The sequence below is a fragment of the Mercenaria mercenaria genome, chromosome 11 (assembly GCF_021730395.1).
Source record: "Mercenaria mercenaria strain notata chromosome 11, MADL_Memer_1, whole genome shotgun sequence".
In the NCBI taxonomy this organism is placed as follows: Eukaryota; Metazoa; Mollusca; class Bivalvia; order Venerida; family Veneridae; genus Mercenaria; species Mercenaria mercenaria.
This window is the reverse complement of record NC_069371.1, coordinates 81,018,565-81,043,651: the sequence shown is the minus strand read 5'-3', so window position 1 is coordinate 81,043,651 and position 25,087 is coordinate 81,018,565. Positions and strand designations below refer to the sequence as shown.

General features: G+C 34.4%; 1 protein-coding gene across 2 annotated transcripts; it reads left to right on the top strand.

Moving 5' to 3' along the window:
• On the top strand, positions 1-25,087 carry LOC123531305 (probable N-acetylgalactosaminyltransferase 9). 2 transcript variants are annotated; one of them, XM_045312141.2, is made up of 11 exons: positions 1-416; positions 4,219-4,385; positions 4,892-5,069; positions 7,901-8,104; positions 17,837-17,954; positions 18,607-18,694; positions 19,976-20,073; positions 20,683-20,817; positions 22,477-22,584; positions 23,886-24,020; positions 24,755-25,087. In XM_045312141.2, exons 1-11 carry the CDS (start codon positions 67-69, stop codon positions 24,887-24,889), a joined length of 1,716 nt encoding a protein of 571 aa, XP_045168076.2. In that variant the 5' UTR covers positions 1-66; the 3' UTR covers positions 24,890-25,087. The 2 variants fall into 2 exon arrangements, with proteins under 2 accessions (XP_045168076.2, XP_045168077.2); XM_045312142.2 differs by lacking the exon at positions 7,901-8,104 and adding an exon at positions 9,880-10,080 and having other exon boundaries at positions 2-416.

Genomic DNA, 25,087 nt, shown 5'->3' with positions numbered 1-25,087 from the left:
GCATGACGTCATGAAGGAAACGTAAACACCATGGTTGACACAAGTAGATAGCACGAATGGTCGAAAATGTCTCTGCCACGTTTCTTCAGGAGGCATCGATTAACTTGGAAGTTATTGTCACTTTTAGCTCTATTTTCAATTGGTTTATACTTCCTACTTGGTAACAAATCAACGAATAATTATGTCAGGAATACCGAAGTTGGTGAGGATGTTTTAAAATTCAGACGTGCACGTTTTGAAAAATACCAAGCTTATGAAGGTAGTAGAAGTGGCCTTGGTGAGAAGGGACTAGGAGTGGAGTTGCATGGAAAAGAGAAAGAAAAGGCAGATTCTCTTATGGACAAAGAAGCATTTAATATTATTGCAAGTGATAAGATATCGCTGGAAAGATCTGTCAAAGACGTGAGAGATAGCAGGTATCTTATTCTTAGAAAGATTTTGATATTTTTGTCACGGTACAGACTTGGTCACTAAAGGAAAATAGGTGTCAGGCAGCCGGTTAGCTCAGTAGGTAGAGCGGTATAATCCTGGTATCGTCTCCTATCATTATGGAATAAATGAAAATACATAAATGAACCTAATCTACCGACTGAGCTACCCGGCCGCCTACACACTTTCTCCCCGTTTTAATATATTTCAAGTTCTATACCGTGACATATTAAAGCGCCAAATGTCACAGGGTGAGAAAAATATGCAGCCAGACCGGGACTTGAACCCGGGGCCTCGGAATACCGTTTGCTCTACCGACTGAGCTACCCGGCCGCCTACACACTTTCTCCCCGTTTAAATATTCAAGTTCTATACCGTGACATATTTCCCCACCATTTTGAAATTCGTCCTCGAATTTCAGCGGGTACTTTATATATAAGCAATTACAGGCGTCGGAGACTAACCAGTGTAATGCCGTCACGGCCCCACGTTGGGCGCCAAATGTCACAGGGTGAGAAAAATGTGCAGCCAGACCGGGACTCGAACCCGGGGTCTCGGAATACCGTTCCGATGCTCTACCGACTGAGCTACCCGGCCGCCTGCACACTTTCTCCCCGTTTAAATATTCAAGTTCTGTACCGTGACATAATTATGCAAATTTATCATCCCTTCTGAATTTTATAGGAAGTGTCTAGCCGTCCGGTAACCGGACGCCTAGCCTGCGTTCTAGTCGTCCGGTTACCGGACGGCTTGCAAATCCTCAGGGAATTTTCTAGTCGTCCTGTAATTGATTTCCTAATGAATAAGACATGATTTTATAGAGTTTCAATGTCATTTACTTAAGATATCGATACTATCTGCAAACAAAATTTTGTGTAAATACGTACTATAAACATTTACAATAAATCACTGCATTGTTCAGCCTATAAAATGGAAGTTTGGCGAACTCAATAGTGGCGAGATCGGCGTGACGTCACTTATTAAAATCTGTTCATCTGGAGGCTTTTATGGGATCAGAATTTTAAAATTTTAACAACTTTTACACTGGATTTTCAAAATTAAAACAGTTTTGAAGTACTTTCAAATTTTCTTATTTTAGTATTCAAATATTTTTAATGAATAACTGTTTTAAATGACATCTATTTTCAAAAGCGGCAGCGTGATGTTCAAAACTTTAAGAAAAACAGTAGTTAAGCGTTCATAATTAATCCATTTTATTTTGAAATAATTATATTAAAAATTAATGAATGAATTGCTTCTTTTAGATTTCCATTCTTCAAAAAAGATATAAATTTGTGTTTTGATAATTAAAGTTTAGGCCATTAGAAAAAAACATCATTTTTTACAAAACAGCATATGGACGTTCGGCGATCAATGTTTTATCATTTCTAAAAATAGAATATCAACAGATTTGAAAACAAACCCGATCTCTTGCGTTTAATCGACTGAAAAATCAGATATGTATTGATATTTTAAGTAAATAACATTTAAAACTATATAAAATCATTACTTATTCATTAAGAAATCAATTACCGGACGACTAGAAAATTCCCTGAGGATTTGCTAGCCGTCCGGTAACCGGACGACTAGAACGCAGGCTAGGCGTCCGGTTACCGGACGACTAGACACTTCCAATTTTATATGTAATAATATCAATAAGTTACCAAAGCTTTGTAACACGCTGAATATGTCTTCCAGTCAGAGTAAATAACAATTTGCATTAGTTGTCAAGTGTAATTTATTGACGCAGTGTGCACACATTCCCTTACTTAAATATGATTAATATATATATTTGTAATATATCCTAAAACCAGTGCCATTTAGTTACCAGATTAATGCATAACAGGTTATTGGAATGACATGTGTGTGTTGTGTCATTTCGGTTCGGTGTTTTGTGTTAAAATGTTTGTTAAATTCAGTATTTTATATGTGTAAAAGTTTTTAAATGATCACATTCTCATTACTGTATTAATTTAGGCATATGATAAAACAGAAGTGTCTGTCTCTGTGATTGTCTTGCCGATTATTTGTCTTATTAGCACGACAGTCATGATGGCTAGTATCCTGTGTTTCTGGTTTAGGCATAAGATACATCACAGTTAAAAGGCTATTTTATGAGCTCAAATTGTTGTTTAAGATGAAATTAGACAGATATTCTAATATCATAATATGATTAGCAATGTTTAAATCATCACAACGATATTATGTTGACGTCACGTCGACATGATGTTATGCGACATGTATGCATCTAGAAATAGCGCTTTCAAATTTAATCAAATATTTTACTTAATAGCATGTTTAAAACGAAGTGTCACATTGCATAAATGTCTTGATTAATTTAGGCACAAACAGAGTTTGTTATTCACCTTGCAGAATAATTCGCTATCATTTTCGCCCAAACTGAACTCTTCCGCAAGACGTATTACAATTTCCGGTCCAGGCATGTATAAATAAAGGAGCGTGATGACCTAACATTTGGCACCATGCATGCACGAAGAAACAGTTCTATCATATTTGATATAAATTTTACAATAAAAAGATATTTAAATAAAAATACATGTAATTTATTTTTTTGCAGTGTTGTTTAATTAAGAAATAATTTATAGCAAAATGGTGTTTTAACACTTTATACACGACGGGCAGTTATGATTGGGGGTAATTATTTCACGAGGGTGCAGTCCGAGTGAAATTATGTTGAACAGCGTCTAACTGCCCGAGCGCATAAATAGTGTACAAACACAGTTTTGCTACAATTGTTTTATTGTAAAATTTAGATCAAATAATATATGATAGAACCCTTTAAGGGTGATATTTTAAAGACTCATACCAGTTTTTTAATTAAATTTATCAGTTAATTAAGTCATTGTATAACAAATAAGTCAGAAAAATGCACATGAAAATTTTTACCGACATACCTTAATTAGTTAATTATCATACCTTGATGATGTGTTTCTAACTTTTCAAATCAAAGAATTGCACATGCAGTTGCTGTCATCAGGGAGATGCAGGCTGATCTTAGTCTACACTGGTCGCAAAGGCAGGATCACTTGCTGCCAGCAGGCTAAAGGTTAAAGGTGTTGTTTGAACTTCCCTTGTATGAACTTGAATGGCCCTTTAAATATCTAATTTACTTGAATTGAAGTGCCCATTGTTTCAGCTGTATAAACTTTAATGGACCTTGTTTAATTGGGATTAAGAACTTTAATCTTGAGTTGTGCTGGATTGACAACTTGCATACAAAAAGGCCTTACCCTTGCATGATCACTTGGGTTTGTTGTTTTTCTGTGATATCCAGCAAGTATAAAAGTTTTGATTCCATACCTTGTATTTTTTTTTATTTCCATGTAAATGAAATGTGACACCAAAATTTTCTGTCCTTTTTTGCACCATATAGACTGTACTGTGTTGGTGCATAATATCGAATGTGTGAAGTTTAATGGCCTCATATAAATTCAATAAAATGGTTTTCAATCTTTTTTTGGGGTTGATAATCTGACTTTTTTTACTGCAGCATTTTGATATTAGAAAGACACATTAAAAAGAGTAATAAATAGACTTGAAACAGATATTCTTCAATAAAAATGCAGTTTCATGTTTTTTTGTTTTGTTTTTACTGGCCCATTTACTGTGAAGCAGGCTGTTCCACAGTTTCAGTATTCTGATTAAATTTTAGACTAACAAAGGAATTTTAAGATTCTTAAAAGTCCTTTTATTTTCCATGTAAATGATCAGCATTTTAGAGGTAATTGGATTTTAATTAGTATTTCATTAACTTTGTTTGTTTTTTAGATGTCACAGTATTGAGTACCCAAAAGTTCTCCCAAAAGCCAGTGTAGTGATTATATTCCACAACGAAGCCTGGTCACCCTTGTTACGTACAGCCCACAGTGTTGTTAATAGATCTCCACCCGAATACCTCCATGAAGTGATACTGCTGGACGACTTTAGCGATAGAGGTATGTTACACTGTAATAACAAACTGAATGTATTTTATTCTCATTTGTCATATCTCTACATGGATATCATTCTTGTTGGATTTAATTGATTAAATAAAACACACACTGTTTGACAGGTATGTGGGTGAAGTATCAAACTAATTAGCATAGATTGCCGGGAGTTGAATCATGGCAAATCATACCTTAATATCTATGTATAGTGAAATGAACTTGCCTACATGTACACTGATAATGAGTTATGTCCTGTATAAAGAATTTGAAACGATGTAGCAAATTTTCATTTTTGCATTTCTTTTTTGGATACTATACCCAGCATAAATTTAATGTGTACTTGATTGATTGATTGATTATTGATTGATTGATTGATCAGTCAATCAATCAATCAATTAATCCATTGATCAATCAACTGATCAATTAATTACTTAATTTATGGTTTCTGAGTAGCTCAGAAGTATAGATATTTCATGCTATAACCCACATTAATGTTATTTCTTATTTGACTTCAGATGGTCTTGGAGAAGAATTAAGTAAGTATGTAGCCAAAACCTGGCCAGATGGGGTAGTTAGAATCGTGCGCACCAAGGAGCGAAGTGGTCTGATTCGGGCTCGATTAGCAGGAGCTAAGGCTGCTACTGGGGATGTACTTATATTTCTTGACTCCCATTGCGAGGCTGCTCCTGGATGGTGAGTAACTGTAACAAGTTTTAGGCTAGTGATATTTTCTTGTCCCTGCAGACGATATAAACTTATGATAATTTACATTTCCGTTTGAAAATGGCTTCTTCTTGCAAAAAAAGAAAAATGACTCATTTAGTTTTTTAATTAAATCTATTTTTAAAATTTACTGGTCGTCAATGGGGCAGGATCTTAACTCGGACTGGATTTTATATCTTTTTTAAATTTTGTTTAGGGATTTTTTCTTTCGGCATGACAATGCACCAAACCATCATGCATTCTCATGCATCAGAGGTTCGTCAAAATCCCGAGACGAACCTCTGATTTATTTCCATCGTTTACTTGGTGAGCATGCGCACTCGTAATTACTATCGGGAGTGGTTTCAGCCAATCATTGTTCGCCATTATTTGGAACTCCGAATTCAAACTTCAAAAAAATATGTAAACAAGATACTTGCTTACGATGGATAAAGGCTGTATTCCATGATTGCGATAAATAAAGATTTTTTTCTTTAATTCGACGTTAAGAGATTTACATCAAGAAATGATAATATTCGTCGTAAATGGACATCGTATTCCCTCGATAATATGGAAAGGACGCGGTCACGCTTTTCACGGACGATTTTGATTGGTTCGCTACGATTTGTCGCGAAACGACGCTGATTGGCTGAAACGTTTTACCTGTAATGTAACCAAACCATAAATATCGGCGAAATGTGCCAGAGGTTCATCCGGGGAACCACGGTAGACCTCTGGTATGCGAGAATGACCATCATGGGACCAGTACTTTATTAAGTACCACTTTTGATCTCAAAAAAATGTATTTGTTAATTCATTATATAGTTCAGTATATGGAATATTGGTCTAATCCATGCCCCTAATTCATGGTTCCCAGGGAAATTTCTTTTTTGCATACCTGGTATTTTGAGAAAAAAAATTAGATAAGAACATCAAATTTGTAGTATAAAAGCCATAAATCACAGTTACAGTGCATTGTACTTCAACATGTTTGCCTTCATTGATTTAGTTTTTTAAAGGTATATGATTCAAATCGTTAAAGGTTGTGCAAACAGGACCTATGCTTTTCTTTATTAAAAATCGCCTTGTTGTCTGATCTGTTTTACTGCAGCGAGAGAGTTGTTATTTTATACAGGACTGAAATCACATCAGTTAATTTTAAATAGGCTTAGAACAGTTGATATAATTTTAAACACATTTACACCTTTAAGATTAGATTTTATATTGTTTAGATCAGGGCATTGACTATTTCTTGTTTATCGGTTTTAGACCAATTTTTTAAAAAAAAATTCAGACCCATGCATAAAACCATAAAAAATATCGATCTGAAATAAAAAGAAGAAAAAATTATTTGGAGCAAATATGATGGGTGTGGTAGCATCGATGGGAGATAGACATGATATCTCCCAGGACCATTTGAGACTTTAGAATTATCGAACGCCCTGGTCTAGACAGTAAGGTCAAGGACATTCAGAATCAGCATGGCCTCAGGGTCCTGTGGTGTATCATAGAATGTTTACCTGAACTTTGTTTCAAAACTAGGGTGTGAATCACAGATGAAATTTCAGCGGCTTTGGGTAGTTTGTTCTCCTATTGTCAAATAACAACGATTTTGACAGTTTTTCTGTGGGTAGGATAAATTTATCAGTTGTTCTATTGATGGCAATCAGCAGCATTCAATACTGAATTTTTTTTTATTTTTTTTTGGAATATAATTGAATTATGCTAAATTTTCACTTAAATAAATTGTGTTTTCCAATGACAGGTTTTTCCCTCCTACGAAAGTGTACTGAAAGCACTATTCTTGCTTAATCTGGACTTTCCACAGATCTAAAGAAATGTTAATTGATTAAAATTACTGATCTGTATTGGACTAAGTTGATCACTTTTTCTGGTAAACAGTACCCTGATATTAGATAAATGAAATGGCTGAGTATTCCCATTCTATCCGGAAATATTGATCCCTGCTAGATCCCACATCATACTAGTACCCTGATATTACTTCAATTTGATCAATATATACATTGAACTTCACTTGGAACGGCAATGTACTAATGGTAATACTTCTTTCTGTACAGAGAAGACACTGAATTTTTAATGGAAGAAGTTTTTCCTTGATTTTTTTAACCTGTTTTATCAATACCTCTAGCTTTAATTGTGGTCAGAACACTGAAATTTCAATAACTTAGTTTATGTAATGAATAAATAAATAATTGATCATTTTAGTTCAAATGTACTTAAATTGGGGCCAAATATATAAGTTGGACATTTCACTACTGCTTGGTTATTAAGCAAGATGCACAGTTTAATTGCCTGCTGTAATTATGGTCGCTTGATTTAATCATAGCTGCTTGATTTAATCATAGCTGACTTATTACTTTGTATAAAGTTATACATATATTTAAGATTATTTACTTATAAAGACAAGAAATGAAGCTAGTTTTCTTGTGAATCAGAAATGTTTACATGTGGCAAAGTCAGTGACATAAATGTAACATTATATTAAGTTTTGAAAAGAAGAGATATTCTGAAAGCGCAAGAACAGAAATAAAGCTAAAATCTTGATTAAAATAACATTATCACCTTTTCTGCATTTGAAATTATTTCATAAGATTGCCATTATTTATTGAGACTTTCAGACAAAAATCAATTGATTGAAATTGGAGTTCAAACAAAGGAAAACACCTTTTCTCTGTTCATTACTAATTCATACCAAAGGACAATTTATGAAAGCTTTCTTTTGATAGCTCTGTAACAATATAGCATTGTGGGTATCAAATGATCATTCAATGCGAATACTAAGTTTGTTATTGTATGGGCAGGATTGAACCTCTGTTAGCACGGATCCAGGAGGATCGCACGGCAGTGCTGTGTCCAGAGATAGACAATATTGATAAATATACGCTAGATTACGGAGGAACAGGCTCGTACTCTGTCGGCGGGTTCTGGTGGAGTCTTCATTTTGCCTGGCGTCCAATTCCACAACATGAGCAAGAGAGGCGTAAATCTTCAACTGATCCAATTAGGTACACGAAACCATGGTAACTGTAGAAAGACTTCATCACTTATACCATGTCATTGTCTAGTTTCCCTTTTTATTTACTATTTATGTACATTCTTTTCTGTTGCAGATTTATTTTAGTTCAACCATATTTCATGATGTATACAGCTCACTAAAATCTGAATCCTATCTACTGTATTTTAGAGTACTGTGAAGTGATTTCATTTCGTGGGCACAAAATTTCGTGTTTTTTGGTCAAAACTGCTATTTGTGGGGATATGAATTTGTTGATCTGAACTTTTGAACATAAAATGAACAGAAACTACTTCAGGATTAAATTTCTTGAATCGACTCAGCCACAAAATCAATGAAAATTAATACTCCACAAATAAAAATGATTTTACAGTATATTTAAAGGTACTTAAGATTAGAGAAAATCTTACAGAGCAATTTTAGATTTTCAAACTATAATCTTTGATTTGAAGCTTGTTGCAAAAACTAGAATGTTTGGGAAAAAAGATTATTAGGTCAGTAGTCTTTAACAAAGCTGATTGTTTTACCAGTAGTCATAACTGTTATATTTCAAGTGAACGAAAGAGTAGAATATCCCTGCTGGAAACTCAGTATTATAACGTATACAAGATATATTTATATATTCAGTAATTTGGCTAGAACTCTATACATATTAATAATCCTCTCCTATATACCCTACCATCTATTATAAAGAGATTGTTTTCAAGACATTTGCTCTCAAATGATTTTATCTCCCAGAATTGACATTTAATTCTCACTTTCAAAGAACATTTTCCAGTTAAAATTTTGAGAAATACAAAAGAAAGCTGTTTTTATGTTGTACAATCTGTATTTTGCTTTTTGAAACTTGTTTTGCACTTGTATGCATTTAGAATTCATTCTTATACATGTATTGCAATGTCATGCAATACAACTGTAACCTGTCATCACATCATCTTTACTTTGAAGACACCAATGACAACAGTTGTCTCTCGCCTGTCGTCTTTACTTCACTGAATTTGTTTGTCAACTGATTTTATTCTAGAAGATCAGTGTTAATTATACACAGAGAGAAACAAGCAACGGAACAACAGAGGAATAAAAAAACTTGGAGTTATATTCAAAGACATTACAGAAATCATAGAGGCAATAGAGGTTATTGACACAAAGGTCATAGAGGTTATGGATGCAGAGGTCATAGAGGTTATGGACATAGAGGTCATTGTAGTTACGGACACAGAGGTCATAGAGGTTATGGACACAGAGGTAATAGAGGTTATGGACACAGAGGTCATAGAAGTTACAGTCCCAGAGGTCAGAAAGGTTCTGGACACAAAGGTCATAGGGTTATCATCACCAAATTAACAAACATAGTGATTAAAAGGTCTGATGCTACATACACGTTAGATTGAGTCACTGTTACAGAGGTAACAAACATTAGAGACCATAGTTACAGTTTGCTGGTTTGCCTGGGGATCGCATCTAAATAGAGGTCACTGCTATATAGACCAGTGACTCAGAAGTGATAATTAAAACAAGAGTTAGAAAGATTACTAAGAAGATTACTAAGAACATGATTGTTTTTATATGGTTGCTTGTTCAATGTAACTGATCATTCTGAAAAATATCTCTTTGTCCCAAGGTAGGGGGTTTGGGAATAGCATATTTTTACAGGGGTTGCTATGGTACACTACAGAACCCTGTATGCCTCTGTATGTTTCTTGTCAGTAATGATCATAACAGAGTTTTCAAGTCAGAAATAAATCGTCTTCCACTATTATCTTGAAGGATTGAGCCAATTTTAGCTAGAATACAAGACGATCACACAAGAGTTGTGTGTCCAATTGTTGATGTTATCTCCGACGCAACTCTAGAATATTCTAGTAACGGAGGCTACCAACCAGGAGGATTTTCCTGGAGTTTACATTTTACGTGGGAGGACATTCCGGACTCTTCGAAGACGTCACGCAGCTATACTGACCCAATAAGGTATTTTCCCAAGAGCTTGCACTGAATGTAAATCTCTTTCGTTTGGAAGTGGTATCTGCTATTGTAGTATAGTCGCTTATTACATTTTCCGTAAAGGTCCTCTTATTTCAGACGTGGTGTTGCGTTATATATAGAGCAAACCTTGCATGGCTGTCTTAAGTCAGTGCAAAGGTATAGATGTATGTAGAAAGGTTAAATATGCAAAATTTGACATAAGCCAGTCTGTTGTTTGCTCGGCTGTGGCTACACTGCTTGTTAAAGTTTTAGTTTCTCATGTTCTTCATCTGGAGCTTTACACAGACATTTCAAAACTTACTTAGAGCTTCTTCTGCAACCATCTTTATAATCTTTTTTAAGTTTTGGAGAAAAGCGCTTTAAATTTGCTTCTTAAGTTTTGATTTTTTTTGGACAGTTTTTATAACAATTATGCATTTTTAGCTCACAGCTCCTGTTAAGATATTGTGATCACTCCCCGTCTACTATTTTTGTCCCTCAATCAACAGTTTAGCGCCTGTTAGTATTTATTCAGACAATATCTGCTTTGAATTCATTTTATAGCAGTTGCTGAAAGTTGGCAATGTTTCTCTTCCGTTTTGTTTAAACAGTTTTGCTGAGCTGCAGATAGATGTAGTTAGAGCTAAAAATAGAAGTCTTAAATAGGCACATGAGCCTAAATTTCAGATTCAGTTTTTAAGTAATTTTTCAGAAATGTGACTTCATTCATCAAAAATCATGGCCAGTGTAATATGGCAAAAAACTGTTCGAGCTCTCATTATTTCTTGTTTAAACCTGCAAACCAGACTTCAGTCCATTTCATAAAGTCCTTGTGATTCATAAAAAAAACATGACTGTCAGAGTCGGGGCTTATTTTTTTCTATCATGCACTGTAAATAGTGGACACTATAAAAAACTTCTTGTTCGTAACTGCAACAAAAAAAAAACCCACAATAATGATTTATCAAAATTTGCAGTTGCCATGGTATCTATGACCTGTGAACTCAGGTGAGCTATCTAGGGCTATTATGGCCCTGTTGTTTTCTATTAAAGAATCCAAATCAAGAGTCATGCAGCCTAATTATTTCTTGTGAGTTTTTCCTTGATTTTTTTTCCCAGTTATCTAGTACCTTTAAGTTATCTGCTACCTCGTATCTTTTTTTTGTAACTAGGTATGTTTGGTTGTTTGTCACTAGGTATATTTTGTTGTATATTATATGTAATTTCTATTTTTGGTTATCTTGTTTCAAGATTATTTTTGTATTCAATAATCTTTATTTTCTTGAGGGACTTGTGATATAAAAACAAACACTTAATAAAGGTAATTTGTTGAGACAAAAGCAACCACAGTACTACTTATTTATATGTTATTTGGTAAAAGGTTCTCTTTTTCATCAATAAACTTATCCAAGAATCACCATTAATGGACCTTCAGCCACTAGAGTCATAGGATGATTTCCCTATATTGTTTTTGAGGTCAGTAAGTCAAAGGTCATTATTCACAATGACATTGAAGCCGGAAACATTTTCTGCTCAGTAATCAAGAATGCTTTGGCTTACAGCTGCAAACCTCACAGGATGGTTGCCTGTGGTTATTAGTTGATTCCAAATTGTTCTTGGGTCAGTAGGTCAAAGGTCAAGGTTACAGTGACCTCAAGAATGAAATTGGTTTCTCATTGATCAGTAACTGGAGAATGATTGGCCACCAAACTTAATGCAATGGTCACTGGTTGTCTGTAGAATTTCTGTCTGTTTGTCAAAGGTCAAGGTTACAGTGACCTCGGAACAGGAAGTGGTTTCAGATCAGTATCTTGAATACTGTTAGCTAAACCTTCAGCCTTCAGATTTTATTTGTTGATTGTTTGTGGTCAGCAGATACCCATTTTTGATTAAGACATTGGAACATGAAAGGTCAAGGTCACAGTGACGTTGAGACAAAAATAGTTTCTTATCAGTGGCACAGTTTTTGGGCCTATAGCCTTCAAAGCTCATAGGATGATTGCCAGTGAGTGTGTTAGCCTTTAGGTTTGTTAATTCATATTAGATGAACTCGCCTTATAATGTCTGATCAATCAGAGATAATGTAGTCTGGTTATATACCTTCCATATAACAACTGAAAATGTCAAAGTGATCTTTCCTATTCTCCGTTAGCCCTTTCCTCCACACAGACGCCATAGAACGCCTCTAGTAAAGTTATGTTTAGATTTCCCAACATTACCTTTAATAGGAAATGCCATTCGGCATGCAATCGTTCAAAAAATGCCTCACATCCTAAAAGAGGAACAAGGTTTAGTGAAAGAAGTATTTATATTGTATTTTATTACATACTCGTTTCTATTCCCCGTTAAGTTACACTGGTACCGGAAACGTCAATATTTTTCCATATACTGACACCTGAATTTCATATTGGATGCGTGACGTACATGTAATTCAGTGTGTGTTGTTGCACTATTTTTTTCTATTTAGTTCAGTATTGTCAATCCTATTCAGGCTGTTGAATATATTTATGATAGTTACGTAATATTTATACATGTAGATGCGTATGTAATAAAAAGCTTATTATCTTTGCATCGGGAAATATGCACTCGTTCTTCAGCAGAAGAATATTGCGCTCCTAAAGTCGCGCAGTATTTCCGCTGAAGAACTTGTGCATATTTCCCGATACAAAGCTAATAACCTATAAATATTTCAATATTCAAACAAATGGTTAGTTATCAAATGAAATTCTGTTTTATTTGTAATGGAAAGTTCATAAGTATAGAAGGGTATGTTAATTTTGGAACAGCAAATACAGAAGAAAATTTTAATGCCCATCACATATTGCCTTAAATCTGAATGTCAACCAAAATATTCAGACATCCTTGCTTTTGAATTTATGTTTGAAATATTATTTGCACGCAATTCAATATTAGTGGATTTAGTGATAAATTCTTTTGCTTTATATATTCACAAGAAATAGTCTGTCAGTATTCACAAGCATGTGAAATAATTGAATTTTCATTTTCTATATATTTCCCTGTATTACAAGATAATTTTTGAGATTTCATTTGTTTTCTACATGTACAAAGTACGAGTCCAGTTTCATTAGTGGGCTCAAAATGATAATCATTATGATAGTCAGCCAGTTATGCATTCTCTGTATGCAATTACAACATTCTTGGGTTTTTACAGAATGTCATTTGAGCCGCGCCATGAGAAAACCAACATAGTGCATTTGCGACCAGCATGGATCCAGACCAGCCTGCGCATCTGCGCAGACTGGTCAGGATTCATGCTGTTCGCTAACAGTTTCTCTAATTGTAGGCATAGGAAATAGAGATCAATATAATTGCACCTTACTAATCCTACCAGGTGTTCTGTATTACAAAAGTGATTCTATTGTGACATTTTGATACAAGCAAAACTGTATTATCTGCACTATGAAATACTTACAAGTATTTCATTTTATTATCGGCTTGTTAAAAGTTAATTTTTCACCATAAGTAAGTTGACAAAATGATAGGAACCAGGTTTTGAGGGGTAGATCAAATACATACGAATAAAACCTAAATGTTTTTGTTGTGCAAAAAAGTATCATATTGTGTCTTAAACCGCTTTCATTCTCCACTCATATGTGTAATTGCAAGGGAAGTAAACTAATAGATATCTCTGCTTATAAGTACTAGCCCAAGGCAAGAGTTATCATTCTTTGCGGATCACAACTTTAAATTAAATATTTAAACTTCAGTAACTGATATTAAGAAAACTATCATAAATTTCACATTTGTGAAATCATTTTTGGTTATTTCAAGGACTTGGAATTCAATTTCTAGACTTTATTAAATGTGTTTCTATCATTGAAAATTTTAGGGCCTATCTCTACTAATTGCAATAGGCTTTGAAAGCAAACAGCATGGATACTGACCAGACTGCGTGGATGTGCAGGCTGGTCCGGATCCATGCTTGTCGCAAACGCACTGTGTTGGTTTTCTCATGGCGCAGCTCATTTGTGCATTCAGTGACATTTATGTCAGAAGAATGCACAAATAATTGCATAACAAAAGTACTTAATCATATGGAAATTTAAGAATGTCTAGACATTCAAGATTTAATTTTTATTAATTCTACATTTAATATCTTATCTTAAAGGCTCATAATGCCTTTGTTTAAAATGTGGCTGCCACATTTTCCATTATGAACATAAAATACATTAATTTCTTGTTAAATCCTATTTCTGATAATTACTTTCTTTAACATTTGTCAAAGGTTTGAATAATTATTGCTGAATGTACTAGAATGTTTTATTGAATCTATTGTTTTTTATTATCTCCGTTTAACTATAACTGTTCATGTGCAATATTAAAAGTAGTGCTTTTCTAACCATGTAAGTACGCATAACCTCTGTTTGGAAAGCTGTTTCATTTGTTTTTAAAATGAAAATTTAAAGCATTATGGACCTTTAAACAAGTATGGCCAGGATAGGGCATTTACATATGCATTGCTAGTCTTAATGTTTTTCATTTAGCTTTTAGAACATTTCCTGACTTAGGTTCTTTAGCTTGCCATGCAGCTTAAACTTGCAGGTCATCTGCGAGGGTACCTTAGCAGCACAGTGGTTAAGTGAATTCCAATTATGATATAGCCATTAATCTATGTGAGTTTGAGCTCTGTGGGGATGCGAGGAAGCCATCCTGCAGACTTGTGGGTAGGTCAGTGGTTCTACCAAAGTGCCAATCCTTGCTGAAGTAATGCTCAGAAGGGCACCTTGAGCTTCTTCCATCAGGAAATGTTGGAAAATTGTCATTTATATCCAAAGTTGTGTGGGTGACACATTTGTTGTCATTACACGCATGTGAAAGCTGATATTACTGTTCTCTTTTCAGTTGGATATTCTGTAAGGACATTAATTTTGATTTTTGCATTGCAACATCTTGATGATAACATTTTTTAAAAATTAACTGAAGATATATATATATATATACAATCAGAATATAGAATACTGTCAAATTATTTAATTGAATGGGCACCAAATTTCATGCTCTGGGCCAAAATGGCATTTATACAAATTTGTGGATTTCAAAATTTGAAATAAATGGGAATTTGATCTTTGGGATTTAATTAATTTTATAAAATGGCTATACAATGGTAAAATTCAACAACAGCATGTTAATATTTATCTTTTATCTTTTTATGCCCCCGGCATCTAATGATGCGGGAGGCATATAGTGATTGTCCTGTCCGTCCGTCTGTTTGTTCGTCCGTCTGTATGAGGTTAACCAAATGGGACCGTTTCATCTAGCATCAATACCCCTTACTAGAATGACTTGATACTAACGCAGATGTAACCTGTGACCATTCCTCATCTTCAGACATCACCTGACCTCAGTTTGACCTTGACCTCATTTTGGACTTAGGTTGCTTTATATGGGCCATCTCTTGGTTAACCAAATGGGACCGTTTCGTCTAGATCAGTACCGCTTACAAGAAAGAATTGATACTAATACAGATGTAACCTGTGACCATTCCTCATCTTCAAACATCACCTGACCTCAGTTTGACCTTGACCTCGTTTTGGACTTAGGTTGCTTTGTATCAACAAGGATGCCACTGAGGGCATCAAGCGTTTATTGAACGCAGCTCCTTGTTTTTTTTTTTGTTTCATGAAATGGCTATGAAATCCATGAAAATTGGTCTCCTATGAAAGTTCATGTTTTCTCATTATTTTATCACGGCCTTGAAATAAAGCATAGCTGATGTGCTAAGTTTCATAATAAATGAAAGTAGATAAGGCATTTAATATAAAATACAGGGTCTTATTTGCTAATGATTTGAGAACAGCTGTTGAACTCTGGTCAATACTTTTATCAAATTTATTATATACTTAGTGGTATAATATTACTTTTATATCAATACTGTAGATTTTGTGTGAAAGATTGCAAGAGACAGCTTGTAAATTCTGAATAGAATATGATAACTCCATAGTAAACCAAAGCCATGACAGCTGTTGATGTGTTGGATTCTATTTCCTACACAACAATACATATCAAATTTTGTAGTTCATAATTTATCAGTTTAGTGTTAAATTTGGTGAAAAATTGTATTTTATGTATCAATAATACCATTTTATACATACGTTAGCAATTTGACTCTAATATGTATTACACTAATATACATGCATCCATTGTAATCACTTGTGATATTTTTGCTTATGTATATCTTAATTCTGAGCAAGATATAAGCTGCATAATAACAGTGCATATATGCATATTTACACAATTAAAAATTCAAAACACCCAATACAAATAGATATAGTAGGTATCAAAATGCATATTATGTATATGTATATCAAAAATATACATTTGCTGATTTGATTAAATGAGTAATAACTTTCCCCTCTCTGTGCTAAGGAATGTAGAAGTCTTTCATGGAAAGAAGCTTAAATTCTCCGAGGCGGAGCTTGCATGAAATGATGCTAAGAGGAACCCCTGGGATCTTCGTCCACCATTCAAGCCAGAAAGTTGCCGCGATATGACCATATTAGTTGAATTTTATGTTACTTAAAACTGAAACAAAATCTTAAGTATAACAAGGGAGATAATCATTCGAGAGCAAATTTCTGTGCATGAAGGGCTAATATTGAAATATTGAAATTAATTGTAGGGTGGAAAGTTTTCCTCTATCAGTTATAATACTATGATTATCTAATACATACAATATATATATATATCTAACACATGCAATATATATATAGAACAATATGATCAGTTCACGATAAGTTTAAATTGTCAAATTGTTTTTGCCTTTGGCCAGAGTTATTTTGAAAAGACAAGCTAAATGTATGATCAGTTTTTGCAATTGTAGTTTTATATACTGTGAAATCATTAAGTTTTGCGGTTTGAAACAGCCATTATGTAGAGGCATGAACTCATGGAATTTTTAAAAATTATATGTTTGTTAAGAAATTTGATAAATTGACTCTTACATCAATTCCAGGAAACGTAATCCCCTATAATAAATGATAATTTCACAGTAATTGATATTTAACTTGTTAATTGTAGAGCTAATAGCCTTTGCCGAAACAACTTATTCTGCTTCTATAGACTGATTCTAAATATTTACACTATTAGTTAATTGTTAAAGCATGTTGTCACTATCAAAGTTTTCTTTGTGCAAGAAAATGTTGGCAGAGCTTTAGTTTCAGTAACAGTAATAAAGTGTGTATTTAAAGTTCTTTATATAGAATATATGCAATATAAAATGGCAGATGACTAAAGGTAGCGGACCCATGACAGCAATCAACACTTTTCGTGTGATTTCGTTTTCTCATGTACTATTTCGGGATTCATTGGCTGTAAATGTAACTCATATAGGCGTAGCTTCTGTAACATCCAGAAAATGCCTAAACAGCATAAGGAGAAAACACAGTCTAACAGAAATTACCCATAGTCAGTACAGGTCCACTACCTTAACCCTTACCCTGCTAAATTTCTATGATGAACTTGTCCATTTTTCATTTTGGACAGTACCATTAACTGTTTAAAAGGGGTGCTTACCAAAAAGATACTGACTTAATGGCGAACAGTGCAGGTGATGATCAGACTGCACAGATGTGCAGGCTGAACATGATCTACACTGGTCGCAAAGGCAGAATCAATCATGTCCAGCATGGGAAAGGTTAAAGATATCTTATTGTTGATCTGCAATGAATCTGAATTATGTTTTACATGTCAGTAACTATGTATTCTTATGAAGGTTTCCACAGAATTTTTTATTATTTTATAGATCTCCAACTATGGCAGGTGGACTGTTTGCAGCAGACCGTAAATATTTTTTTGAGATTGGTGCATATGATGATGGTATGGATGTATGGGGTGGAGAGAATCTTGAAATCTCATTTAGGGTAAGTGCAATAAGTAAGCGTGGAGAGAATCTCAAAATCTCATTTAGGATGAGTGCAATTGTTTAGCTTGCTGAGAATCTCATAATCTCATTTAGGATAATTACAATAATGAGAAAGAACTTGAATTTTAGGAGGAGAAATTTAAAATCTCATTTACGGTGAATTCAAAAATTTCGAATAGAAAACATATTGAAATCTCATTTAGGTGGAGCAACGTGTTGAAATGTTTGGGTGGAGAGATTCTTGAAATCTCATTAATATATATAAAAGGGTAAGTACACAATGTTTGTGGTGGTGAGAATCTCAAAATCTCGTGAAGGATGAGTACAGCTACAACATAAGTATTCTGCAGATATGTTGGTCAGAGAGAATCTTAACATTATAAACGCAGTGCAAGGTGGAGAGAATCTCAAATTGTCATTTAGTTAGAGAACTTTGGTTCTGAATCAGGCAATATTTTCAAGTAATTTCTTACCAGAGCAGCTGGATTTTGGACTCTGAAATCTTGAAGATGGTTAAATCATTAGAAAGTTAATAGTTTATCAGTTTAAGAGAGAAATACAAATGTGTTTTTAGAGTGGATACATATGAGTTTAGATGTATGAAGTTGGGAAGAGAATTGAAATTGTCATGAACTGATATATATTTTCAGGTATGGATGTGTGGTGGGAAGCTAGAATTCATTCCATGTTCTAGAGTGGGTCATATATTCCGCTCTAGTCATCCTTATACATTCCCAGGTAAGACCAGTCAGATGTCAGTGTAAAGATTTTTAAATACAGTCTAACCTGTCTTGAGCAGCCAGCCAGGGGCAACACCAGGTGACCGCTGATCGGAGGGGCAGCCAGTAGATATATATATTTCGGACACCTGACGAGTGTTCAATCATGACTTTAGGCTGTTTCTTTTTCGTTTTACTCTTATCATTTTACCAGATACATTGGCGTGTATTTTCCTTCGCAATACTAATGGTCTTCTTAGCAATTGACAACTCTGGCATGTCTTATAGTAAACAACTAAATTGTCACTTTCGCCATTTTGATAAAGGGAAATTACTCTCCGCGATTACTGTCTACGCTAATATCTAAGATTGCTGTTACGGTTCTTAAAAGATTGAGTGGTTTCATAAAAATTTAATAGAATTTTGATTAAAGAAATATAAAGAAAAATCACAAATATTTTGATACTAATTAAAGATGGAGTATTATCTTTAACCGAGATACTGTGAACAACAAAATTGACACACCTTTTGTTGTTAGTTTGAAATGAGCAGCTCATGTCATTTTGTAATAAGTAATTACCTTCTTCAACAACCACAAAGTTAGCATGTTTTTGTAGGCATAAACAAACTTTTCATTGGTCAGAAATTGTGGTGAAGTCACATGAAACTTAGCAATCATGTGTTTCTCAAAAATCGGGTATCTTTGGCGATTCTCATCTAAAAATTGGTTTTGGAAGAAACATGGCCGCTGAAAAGGGTCCGGTGGCCACTGTCCACGGATGGGAGGTAACAACTGAATAAATCAGTGAAATAGAGGAAAGTCCATTGTGGGCGTCATAAAATGACCGCTGAACGGAGGTGACTGCAGATCGGAGGTAACCATTAGTACAGGTTAGACTGTATGTTGGCACAAACATTCGCTAAAACATGACAAAATGTTGCATGCTTGACCAAAATCTCAGCTGAAAGTTTAAGGTCACACTGAGAAGTAAAAGATATTCAGGCCATTTATAATTTGGCATGAATGAATATTAATTTAGTTCAAACTTTCAGTAGTACAAGACAAAGATTTTAGATGATCTTTCTTGTTCTGTCAAATGATTTTATATAGAAATGGATATGTAAGTAGCACAAACATCTGATGTAACAACATGATTTAGTATGCAGCAGCACTCGGCGGCACTCATTTTATTAATGTTGATATACAAAAGTTGAATCCATATAAGATGTAAAACTATAGTATACATAGACATTTTTAATCACAACTTGCTAAAAAGTCTTGTTTCTTTATGATTTGAAGGTAATAAAGATACCCATGGCATAAACTCAATGCGTCTAGCAGAGGTTTGGATGGATGAATATAAGAGACTATTTTATACACATAGGAGGGATTTACTTGTAAGTGATTATAATTTTACATTTTAATCCCCACCCCGCTTCTCCACAAGGACACAGACAGAGACAGTCGGCCATTTTTAAAGTGCACCAGTGTCCTGTGAACACATTTCAAGTTCTTCCGTGTTTGTTTTTCATCCTTCAGACGTCCTCACTATTCAATGATGTTCCTTTCACCTGTTTTACAGGCATTTTTAACTGAAAAAGGTCCTTGGAATATTTCAGCATCCAGTTGTCTTTATCCATATTAAAGGCGACGATTTAAGATGACATACGTGCAATAAATTGAATTTCCAGGAATTTTAATTTAAATGATGCAAAGGCCGAAGTAACATATGCAGTTTTGTTTAAAGTCTTTACAATAGCTTATATAGAAAATGCTGAACTTTTGATTTTACTGGCAGTTTCTTTTTTTTTGACATTTTTCTCAATAAATAGCACATATTTTGGTTGCTTAATCACATGGTAGAACAGGGCTAGAAATTCATAAATATTTTGAAGTAGCCAAAAAATATATATTAAGCAGTTGTAAAGTAGACCTGTTTTCTATGTCCTTCAAGGTATAGTTTGAAAATGAACCAAACCTTGACCTTTCCTGATACTTTTTTCCAGGATAAAGACCCAGGAGATCTAACAGAGAGGAAACAGTTGAGAGAAAGACTGAAATGTCACAGTTTTAAGTGGTTTTTAGACAATGTGTACCCGGAGAAGTTTATTCCTGATGAAAATGTTCATGCTTGGGGAATGGTATGTATATACAGTGAAACATGTATTAAACAGCCAGCCTAGGGAGCGGCATAATTTGGCTTCCTTGGCTCTCAAACTCGCAGAATCTAGTGTAAAATTAAAAATGCAAGTAGTTCTTCCAGATGCTTGCAAAAAAAATTGTAGTCCTAGCTACGCAAGGCAGGTGGCTGCTTCAGACAGTTGGACATAGAACAAAATGTCAGTTTGGGAAGTTAGCTTACTGGCTGCTTAAAACAAGTGGCTGCATGATACAGGTGGCCACTAAAGCAGGTTTAACTGTACTGTATGAATTACTATGAAATAGAATGATTAATGTGTAAATATCAATTTTCTTTTTTTATGCCCCCGAAGGGAGGCATATAGTTTTTGAACCGTCTGTCGGTCTGCCAGTCTGTCGGTCTGTTCCCAATTTTCGTGTCTGGTCCATATCTTTGTCATCCATGGATGGATTTTCAAATAACTTGGCATGAATGTGTACCACAATAAGACGATGTGTCGCGCGCAAGACCCAGATCCGTAGCTCAAAGGTCAAGGTCACACTTAGACGTTAAAGGTCATTTTTCATGATAGTGCATTGATGGGCGTGTCCGGTCCATTTCTTTGTCATCCATGGATGGATTTTCAAATAACTTGGCATGAATGTGCACCACAGTAAGACGACATGTGCGCGCAAGACCCAGGTCCGTAGCTCAAAGGTCAAGGTCACACTTAGACGTTAAAGGTCATATTTCATGATAGTGCATTGATGGGCGTGTCCGGTCCATATCTTTGTCATTCATGCATGGATTTTAAAATTATTGGGCATGAATGTGTACCACAGTAAGACGACGTGTCGTGTGTAAGACCCAGGTCTGTAGCTCAAAGGTCAAGGTCACACTTAGACGTTAAAGGTCATATTTCATGATAGTGCATTGATGGGCGTGTCCGGTCCATGTCTTTGTCATTCATGCATGTATTTTAAAATAACTACGCATGAATGTGTGGCACAGTAAGACGACGTGTCGCGAGCATGACCCAGGTCCGTAGGTCAAAGGTCCTAAACTCTAACATCGGCCATAACTATTCATTCAAAGTGCCATCGGGGGCATGTGTCATCCTATGGAGACAGCTCTTGTTTACATTGATTTTGATAGCCGACATTGAGATGAAAACTTGTATTGCCCAAATTTTAATCTGTAAACACAATCAGATCGTCACACATATATGCATAAAATCAAATTTTCATGTTTGTGGGAATTGAACACAGAGCCTTGAATGATATAAGGTTTATAACAGAGGGAAAAAAAGAGACACAATTGTGTTTGGAAGATTTGCTCCTTAGATGAGAATAATGATTATAATTTATATGTATGTACATATGAGAAATATTTAGGATGTCCCAACTCTTAGGAAACAATGATATAGTAAATGGCTAAAAATGATTATTAAAGATTTTCTTTGGAGTTATGTTGAACTGATCTATTTGTTGTTTCCAGTAAGGATAATTCGGTTAAAACTTTATATGTGAATTCCTTTTCACCCAAATCAATCATATAGTTGAATGTTGTTATGAAGGATTTGTATTTGAATTCATTTTGAATCCAGTGGTGTGATAATCAATTCAACCTGATTCATTGTTTCTGTATATAGTATCTATTGTATAGCTTAAATATTGTTCAGGTACGAAATCCATCCAGTAACCTTTGCTTGGACACGCTCGGAAAAGATGAAAAGACGGTGTTTGACATTGGTTTGTTTTCTTGCCAAGGAGGGGCCAGTGCAAGTGAGGTAATGATTTGTAACGGTAATTAGGCTCATTTCTAGCCGGTACCAGCTTCTTTATTTCATGTATTTGTTGAAATAAGATGTAATGTTTTCTTGGTTTAATTATAGGCATTTTGTTGAGTTTTAACTTTTACCATGTAATGAACTGTTAAAGCCTTAAAATGATTATGTTAGTATAACAGCTTGTAACAGTTATGAAGAAGAAGATAAAGAAGAAAGCCATTCTTGAACCCTCCCTTCTCACACATACACATATAAAAAGCAAAAATTTTAACCTTTACCCTGCTAAATTTCTGTAATGAACTCGTCCATCTTTCAATTTGGACTGTACCATTAACTGTAAAAAGGGGCGTTTACCAGAAAAATACTGACTGAATGGTGAACAGTGCAGATCATGATCAGACTGCACAGGTGTGCAGGCTGATCATGATCTACACTGTTCTCAAAGGCAGAATCAGTCATGTTTAGCATGATAAGGGTTAATGATCAAAAAGAATTCTTTGCAAATAAAATGAATTGAAATTCTAGTAACCTTCCACATAAGATTACTGCTGCTTTCATAAGGTGTATAGCGTTTAGCTCATTTTGATATATATTCGGTTTCCTATCAGTTTCTATAAAACATTTTACTAACTGTAGTCAAACTTATAGGATGATTGTCTGTTGTCAGTAAATGACCTCTAGTATTATATATGGGTCAGTAGGTCAAAGGTTAAGGTCATAGTAACCTTGTTACTGAACAAACTGAACTCCTGTGTACATTTAAAGCTATTCTCTCAGTTTGGGTGAAATGTTTCAACATGTTCATGTCCATCAAGTTTGACATAGTATGTACAGTACAACCTCGCCAGAGCGGCCCTCTCTTAAGCAAAAACCTCTCTATAACAATATCATCAAAATTTCCCTAAGCTGAAATATACTATGAAATTTACCTCTCCAGAACAACAGTCTCTACATAACAGTCAATATTTGTATCTCCCAAAGGGTGTTGCTCTACAGAGGTTGCACTGTATATGTGAACATAGGAATAATAGAGTGAATGAAAATAAGTGTTAGGCATGGATAAAAAAGAATAATGTTGATTTTCTCAATAACTCCATTTCTCGCAATATATTTGGTAGGATACTTCGCAAATTTCATATGTCGATAAGTTTATACCACTTTTCACTTTCACAGTACCTACATTTTATTGATTTTTGAGTGAAAAAAAAATTCACCTGAAATGTGTAAAAAAGTGACTATAAGCGATTGCTGTGCACAACACTTTTTCAGTAGTGTTTATAGTTTGAATGATATAATTACAGGTGTTTTCATTAAGTTTAAAAGATGAGTTACGTCGAGAAGATGGATGTATGTCAACATCTGGAAGTGATGGAGGTACAATTGCACTAACAAAATGTATAGCAGGTGATAGTAGGCAACAATTTAAACATGATAAGGTGAGTGATGTGAGATTTTACTCCAGTGCTTCTTTAATATCAGCATTGTTTGTTGGTCTCTAGCATTTCTTTATAGTTCTTATTTATTTCATATTTGCAACGCAAGACCATGCTTTTTTGTACTTTAAGACAACAAGACATAAATACTTCTTTCTGATAGCCTAAATTTTGAGATTGAAATAAGCAAATATATAAGAATCTTTTCGCTGGTTGGAGGTGCAGGCAGTAACTGTTTAAATGGAAACAAAACTCTGCTGAGTAACAACAAAAACAGTTATTCCAAAGTTGGATATTTCCATCACATACAACCAGTGATAGATTCTTTTTTTTTGCATACCGTTATCTTCAAATAATGGAAGAAACTAAATAAAACAATTGTTTTTCTCTTAAACACTATTTTATTGTAGTAGATTATAAATTTACGCATTCATTAAGAACTTACAGCTTGTTAGTCATCTTACACACTGGGGTGTAAGACGTGGGAAAATTTTGTGCGGCATGCAAGAAACCAAGTTTCAGTTGTATTTAAAACAACAGTATCTAATATTTTTCCCTTGCACTGTATTCTCTGCAGGGTCTATTGGACATTAATTCATTGACAACAATAGTAATACATAAAATATAAACAAATAAGTGGCATCTGTCGGCTTTACCAAAGATTTATAAAATAAAACAAAATTCTTGAATTAGATAAAATACCAGTATATAATGTATATTATTTCTTGATTTTTCAGCAAAAGGGTACAATTATACATGTAGGTAGTGGGAGATGTTTAGATGTGGCTAATGAAAAATCATCAGGTCATGTGCGAGTGAAAGACTGTTCTAACACAGACACACAGAAATGGACTTTTGAACACTATTTGTAGCACAGGCAAAGAACTAAGAAATTAGAACTATTTTCTCACATTGGGTTAGACAGAAGCAGTCCATGGCTCTCAGATTAGAAATTCGAGACCAGTCCAGAAACTTAAGCATCTGATTGGTTATTTCTTTGTACAGTATTTGAAATTGACCAATAGCAAGGTAGCATTGTGAGACTGGTCTCCAAACTTAAGTTTTTAGCT